General features: G+C 40.7%; 1 protein-coding gene across 1 annotated transcript in view; it reads right to left on the bottom strand.

The window, feature by feature from the left end:
• The window catches only part of LOC106308412, a 6,372-nt gene extending 2,160 nt beyond the window's left edge, over window positions 1-4,212 (bottom strand). The window contains exons 1-4 of the mRNA XM_013745570.1: window positions 3,666-4,212; window positions 2,659-3,524; window positions 1,002-2,525; window positions 24-899 (exon numbers count right to left, since the gene is read on the bottom strand). Of these exons, the coding sequence (XP_013601024.1) occupies window positions 24-899; window positions 1,002-2,525; window positions 2,659-3,524; window positions 3,666-4,212 (3,813 nt within the window). The remainder of the gene's footprint in view (window positions 1-23; window positions 900-1,001; window positions 2,526-2,658; window positions 3,525-3,665) is intronic.
• Between the last annotated feature and the right edge of the window lie 2,783 nt (window positions 4,213-6,995).

Raw genomic sequence — 6,995 nt, 5'->3', positions numbered from 1 at the left:
ATACCATCGACAGGTGCATGAACTGGAGATAGTGCCCAGACAAGGCGAGCGTAGGGACATTCAAACAAGATGTGATTTATTGTTTCATTTTCCATTGAGCAGCGCATACAACGCCCATCCTTTGTGATGTGTATGTGCTTCATGTTTGCTGCTGCGGGGAGGGCATTGTTAACACATTTCCAAAGAAAATGGTGGATCTTGGAGCCTGTATTTTGTTTCCAGATTCTCTCGCTTAAAGCGTCGAGGCTCGGTTGATCCATCTTTTGTTTTTGCTCGTTTGTCTCAATGATGTTTAGCTGCACCCAATAGCCTGACTTGACTGTGTAGTGACCGGTCTTTGTGAATTCCCAACTGTAAGCATCTGCAGCTGTTGCTCCATGTGGATTTGTTGAAATGATCTTTGTTGCGATATCTTGTGGAAATAGCCTCAAGATCATCTCCTCGTTCCACTCTGTTCCAGGATTTGTCATCAGGTCACTGACTCGCATGTCTAGGCTGAGTGAGTGCTGGAGAGAAGCAGTTAGCCAGTTTGTAGTTGTGATGGGTAACGCAGGTTTGCTTCCCAGCCATCGCTCATCCCATATATTGGTGTTTCTCCCGTTTCCAATGATCACTTTTGCTCCTTGTTTGATCAGATTCTGAGCAGCATGAATACTTCTCCAAGCGAAGGAGGGTCTGGATCCCAAAGTGGCATTGAGGGGGTCTGTGGCTCTGAAGTAATGGCTCTTGAATACTCTGGCTAGCAAGGATGTAGGGGGGGTGATCATACGCCAGAGGTGCTTCCCTAGAAGCGCAATGTTAAAAGCTTCTAGGTCCTTGAAACCGATTCCTCCTTTGTCCTTGGGTCTACATAGATAATCCCAACTGCGCCAGTGCATCCCTTTGGATTCCTTGTTGTTCTTCCACCAGAAGTCTTACATTAAGGATGCTATCTTATTGCATATAGTCTTTGGGATGAGGAAACATGACATAGTATATGTCGGGAGAGCTAAAGCAACCACCTTGAGGAGGACTTCTTTACCGCCTGGGGATAAGAACTTGTTTTGCCATCCTCCAATCCTTTGTTCCATTCTTTCTTTGAGATAGCTGAGTATTGAAACCTTGGAACCTCCACAGAATTCAGGTAGTCCTAGGTAAATGCCGTCTCCACCCTCTTGCGCCATTCCTAGCTTCAGTTTTATCTCTTCTCTTCTATCACTCGGAATGTTTTTTCCAAAGTACAAGCTTGATTTCTGGTAGTTTATGCGTTCACCTGAGGCCATACTGTACTCTTGAAGGATCGCAGAGAGGCGAGTGATCTCTTCATCCGACTGCTTGCAGTAGAACATGTTGTCGTCTGCGTAGAGAAGGTGAGATATTGCCGGTGCGCTTCTTGCGACTTTTAGTCCAGTGATTTCTCCTCTGCTTTCTGCACTTTGCAATTTTTGGACCAACATCTCAGTGCATATCACAAATAGGTAAGGGGACAGCGGGTCTCCTTGCCTTATTCCTCTAGTTGGTCTGATGTCACCGTAGGGAGCTCCATTGATGAGTACCTGGTATTGGACAGAGGTTACACATTCCATGATCATCGCACACCAAGCATCTGAGAAACCGAGTGTCTTCATCGCCTTGTTGCGGAAAGTCCATTCGACCCGGTCGAAGGCTTTAGAAAGGTCTGTTTTGATGGCTATGAAGTCTCTAGAGCAGCTGTTGTTTGAGTTGAGGGCGTGCAATAGCTCGTGGGCTATCAGTATATTGTCTGAAATAAGCCTGTCTTCAACAAAAGCTGCTTGTGACTCAGTTATTATCCATGGCAATACATTTTTCAACCGTTTGCTTAACAACTTAGAGACAATTTTGTAAGCAACGTTACACAGACTAATGGGTCGAAACTCCCCCAGCTTCTTCGCGTCGAGCTTCTTGGGAATGAGGCAGATGTTTGTTTTGTTGACGCCATCTTCTAACTTCCCCGAGCTGAAGAAGTTTGCGACCATGGCAGTAATGTCTTCACTCATGGAGTCCCAGAATTGCTGGAAGAAGAATGCATTCATACCATCCGGACCTGGGCACTTGTGAGGGTCTATGTCGAAGACTGCAGCTTTTACTTCTTCAGTAGTGATGGGCGCTATCAGTTGCAAGTTCTGCTCCTCGGTGATGACCGCAGGTATGTCCTCCCAGTTCTGCATGTCGAGCCCAACATCTTCTGAAGCGTATAGAAGGTTGAAGTGTTTGTCTGCAAGGCTTCCCAGATCCTTCTCCGCAAACCATTCTTTATCATCATCATCAAGGAGGCTATAGATGCGTTTCTGTGCTCTGCGATTCTTTGTGACGGCGTGAAAAAACTTGATGTTTCGGTCCCCCGATCGTAGCCAAGTGAGACGACTTTTTATTCGCCAGAAAACTTCCTCGTTGTGATATTCTTCATTGAGGGAGTCTCGTAAGTTGTTGAGCTCCTCTCTATTAATGAAACTGCATCTCATTGCTGCATCTATCTTGGAGTGGAGTTCTTGGATTCTAAGGGCGGAGTTCGGCTTTGCTAGTCTCTTCCAAGTTGAGATGTCTTTTCTGCAGTTAGCAATTTTGCCAACTAATCCAAGCTGACCGGGTCCTTGTCTTTTCCACGACTGTACGACTGTGCTGGAGAAGCCTTCACGACGTATCCAGCGTTGATCATACTTGAAGCAAGCGCGTCTGTAACGGATCTGGTCGACTAGGGTTGTGAGAATCCCCCAGCTTCTTCGCGTCGAGCTTCTTGGGAATGAGGCAGATGTTTGTTTTGTTGACGCCATCTTCTAACTTCCCCGAGCTGAAGAAGTTTGCGACCATGGCAGTAATGTCTTTACTCATGGAGTCCCAGAATTGCTGGAAGAAGAATGCATTCATACCATCCGGACCTGGGCACTTGTGAGGGTCTATGTCGAAGACTGCAGCTTTTACTTCTTCAGTAGTGATGGGCGCTATCAGTTGCAAGTTCTGCTCCTCGGTGATGACCGCAGGTATGTCCTCCCAGTTCTGCATGTCGAGCCCAACATCTTCTGAAGCGTATAGAAGGTTGAAGTGTTTGTCTGCAAGGCTTCCCAGATCCTTCTCCGCAAACCATTCTTTATCATCATCATCAAGGAGGCTATAGATGCGGTTCGGTGCTCTGCGATTCTTTGTGACGGCGTGAAAAAACTTGATGTTTCGGTCCCCCGATCGTAGCCAAGTGAGACGACTTTTTATTCGCCAGAAAACTTCCTCGTTGTGATATTCTTCATTGAGGGAGTCTCGTAAGTTGTTGAGCTCCTCTCTATTAATGAAACTGCATCTCATTGCTGCATCTATCTTGGAGTGGAGTTCTTGGATTCTAAGGGCGGAGTTCGGCTTTGCTAGTCTCTTCCAAGTTGAGATGTCTTTTCTGCAGTTAGCAATTTTGCCAACTAAACCAAGCTGACCGGGTCCTTGTCTTTTCCACGACTGTACGACTGTGCTGGAGAAGCCTTCACGACGTATCCAGCGTTGATCATACTTGAAGCAAGCGCGTCTGTAACGGATCTGGTCGACTAGGGTTGTGAGAATCAGGCTATGATCAGAGCAGACTTTTTGCAGATAGGTTGCTGATGCTTGAGGGAACATGTCAAGCCATTATTGATTGGCTACTGTTCTGTCGAGTCTACACTGCACGTTTTCGTTATTTCTGGTACCTGCCCATGAGAACTGATACCCGAAATGTTTAATGTTCCAGAGCCCGTTTGCGTGCAGCATCTGTCTAAACTCTTTCCCTTCATCAATGTCTCTTGCAGCACCTCCTAACTTCTCGGAGGGATCAATCATTTCATTAAAGTCGCCAGTCATTATCCAAGGCCCTTTCCTATTGGTACCTATGCGGGTGAGCCTTTCCCATACATCGTTTCTCTTCCCTTTTACTGGCTCACCATAGATACAAGAGAGGAAGAAAATCTTGTCTTGCCAGTGTATCTTCATGTCGATGACTCTTCTGTGTGCTTGCAGTACTTCCACACGGCAAGCCTCCTTCCAGAACACTGCCAGTCCTCCTCCTATTCCAATTGGCTCCACCGTTTTCAGATTGCTGAAGCCCAAACTTTCCGCTAAACTTTCTAAATACCTCCTTTTATTTTTGGTCTCACTGAGGAATAGAATCTCAGGAGAGTGCTGACCAAGCATCTCCTTTAGATGTCGAACTGTAGGGGTATTCCCCAACCCCTGACAGTTCCAGCTGAGAATTCTCATAATGACTTTGAAGGGTTGGAGTTATCCATCAACCCTTCTTCCAAGATTTTACCACTCCCCAATACTATCCTACGGACAGAATGGCGAGGGTGTGAAGCTGCTACTTGAGCAGAATGAAAATGGGATTCTGAGTTCTTTTCTCCTGAATCACCATTTTTGTGTCCAAGTCGCTTGAACACTGATGTTTCTTGTTCTTCGATTTGGGAGATTATTTTATGGCAGTAATTGAATATTTTGGTGAAAATTTTAGGCGCCATTACGAAAATTTGGCGTGAATTTTTTTTTCTGTCCACCGCGAAGCACTCGTGATTTAGGAAAATTGACAGATTTTTATTAATTTCAGTTTTTTCTAGACTTATCTATATATTGTTAGGAAAATTCAATATGCATGTGTTATAACAATTTCAAATTCAAACTTTATAATAAAATTGATTAAACTCCAATATGTCAATATATATAAATAAGTCTGTGTACATGTGGTCATATAATTATTCAAAGAAAATAAAAATATAACAACATAATAAATTGATAAAAGGATAAAAGTGTATAAGGCATGAATTGTTTTTTTTTAATTTTAAGTAAAACTTCTTTTTTCTTTTTAATAAAAATTAGTTTGTTTTAACTCTTTTAACATATGAGAGTATATTATAGGGTTTAGGGTATAAGGTTTAGGGTTTGAGGTTTAGGGTTAAAGTTAAATTGGAGTAGAAAAATCAGAGAAGAAATTGGACATATATATGTATCATCAAATAATAAAACTTCTATAAAGAACTTCCATAACATTTTTAAAACTTACCTTAAAAAAAAAAAAAAAATAAACACTGACCTTATTATACAAACCGATGAATGTCACAATTAACATACACTATAGAAGTATATGCGTCTTACGTGCAGAGAGCTATACTGTTCAATGTAAACCTAACAAAAGATGCTTGCCAATTACTATAAGTGACTAAACTTAAACTAACATATGTGGCTATTAAAAAAAAAAAACATGTGTGTCTAGCCATTAAGTTTACTGAACTACTGCTGTTAATATATATGCATCAAAAGTTTATCTTAAAACATAAAATTCAATTTGCATTGTAAAATTAATCGATAATCACCTTATTAATACAAACATTATATATAGATATGAAATATTATAATTTAAATTAATTTGATTATTTTTACTATATGTAGTATGGTTATCAAGGCTAAAAAATTGTGAGGATAGACCACCATAGCTATTTAGCAATAGAAATATATGTAGCTAATCGTTGCTAAATAGAATAATTATAGCAATAACTAATCTCTAACCAAGACGTAGCTATTTAGCTACAGACTACCAACAGAATATATCTCTAGCTATATAGCTACGGATTGCTACAGCTAGCAACAAATTTAGCTACAAAAGTAAATTTATGTATTCCGTCGCTATATTTGTAGCTAATAAATTTGACTACAGAAACTCTTTCGCCAGTCCGTGACTAATTTACAGAATTCTTGTAGTGCATAAGGCCGAGAGGTATCTCATTCCAAGAATGATCTCTTGTGGTGAAAGACAGTTTTTGTTAAACCGAGGACCAAGCGGAGTTAGAGTAAGAGCATTCAAAGAACAAGATATCTCCTGTTTCCTGGAGAGATTAGAAGAAGAGACACGCATAATCACTCCCTAGACCCAAGAAAGTAACATGTCCCTTGTGGGACATATGTTCAATAAGAAAACTTAAGTAAGAGATTTGTGTGTTTGGGATATTTTTCTTGAACCGAATCACTTTTGCCCATTCGACTAGAGGTTTGTTAACTGGCAGTTGATCAAATATCACACTTTGATTTAAAGGATGGGATAGTGACCCTTAACCAGTGTTCAAAAACGCCCTAGCAGTTTATTACCCGTTAGATTGACTGTATAGCGCTTAGCCGTATAGGCGGACGCCTAATACTTTTACACTAAATATAAGTATAAGATTAATATATATATACATTATTTTTGGAAAAAACTGAACATAAATAAATTTTAAATCCACTTTTATGTATAAGTATATAGTTTAACATATATAAATAGTTTTAAATTATAAAAATTAAAGCCATTTTAAATATATAAAGATGATAAATTTATGGAAATGAAGGAACAATAAGGTATTTAGCAATTTAGATATTGGTCCCTGAGATACCCTCAAGTTGGCAGAAACAGAGTCGGTGCTCTGTGCCGAGGCGCAAATTGCTCATACACAGAGAACTGACCAGGCACGATTGGTAGTGAATGCGACAGTACCAACTATTCCTGATAGATGGTGTTATACGGATGAATCATGGAAAGAAAATGATAGATACTCGGGACAAAGGTTGACATTACTTTTGAAGGTTTTGATGGTTTAATGGGAGCGAGGAATACTAGAGTGAGTCAATCACTCTTTCATTCGGAGATAGAGGCGTTCATTTGGGGAATGAAATGCATGAAGAATCTAAGACAGTTTACTATTACTTTTGCGACGGATTCTTGTGAGTTGGTAAAGATGGTTTATGAACCTGGAGAATGGTCCGCATTTGCAAGTTACCTGGAAGATATCAAGGTCCTAAAAAACAGTTTTCACAGCTCAGAGCTTCTCCATATACCAAGGACGCATAATCCAAGGGTGGATAGACTCACGCAGTGCAAGAAAGCAACCCTCTTTTGTTGTCCATATGGATGCGGAACTAACAATTTGGTTTACAGAGTCTATATGATTATGTTTGTTGCTGACAAAAAAAAAAAAAAAAAAAAAGTGATTCACAAATTAATTATTCTTTTCAGTCAATGA

The sequence above is a fragment of the Brassica oleracea genome, chromosome C8 (genome assembly GCF_000695525.1).
Source record: "Brassica oleracea var. oleracea cultivar TO1000 chromosome C8, BOL, whole genome shotgun sequence".
Lineage (NCBI taxonomy): Eukaryota > Viridiplantae > Streptophyta > Magnoliopsida > Brassicales > Brassicaceae > Brassica > Brassica oleracea.
Note: the sequence above shows the minus strand (reverse complement) of the source record. Positions and strands in the feature narration are given on the sequence as shown.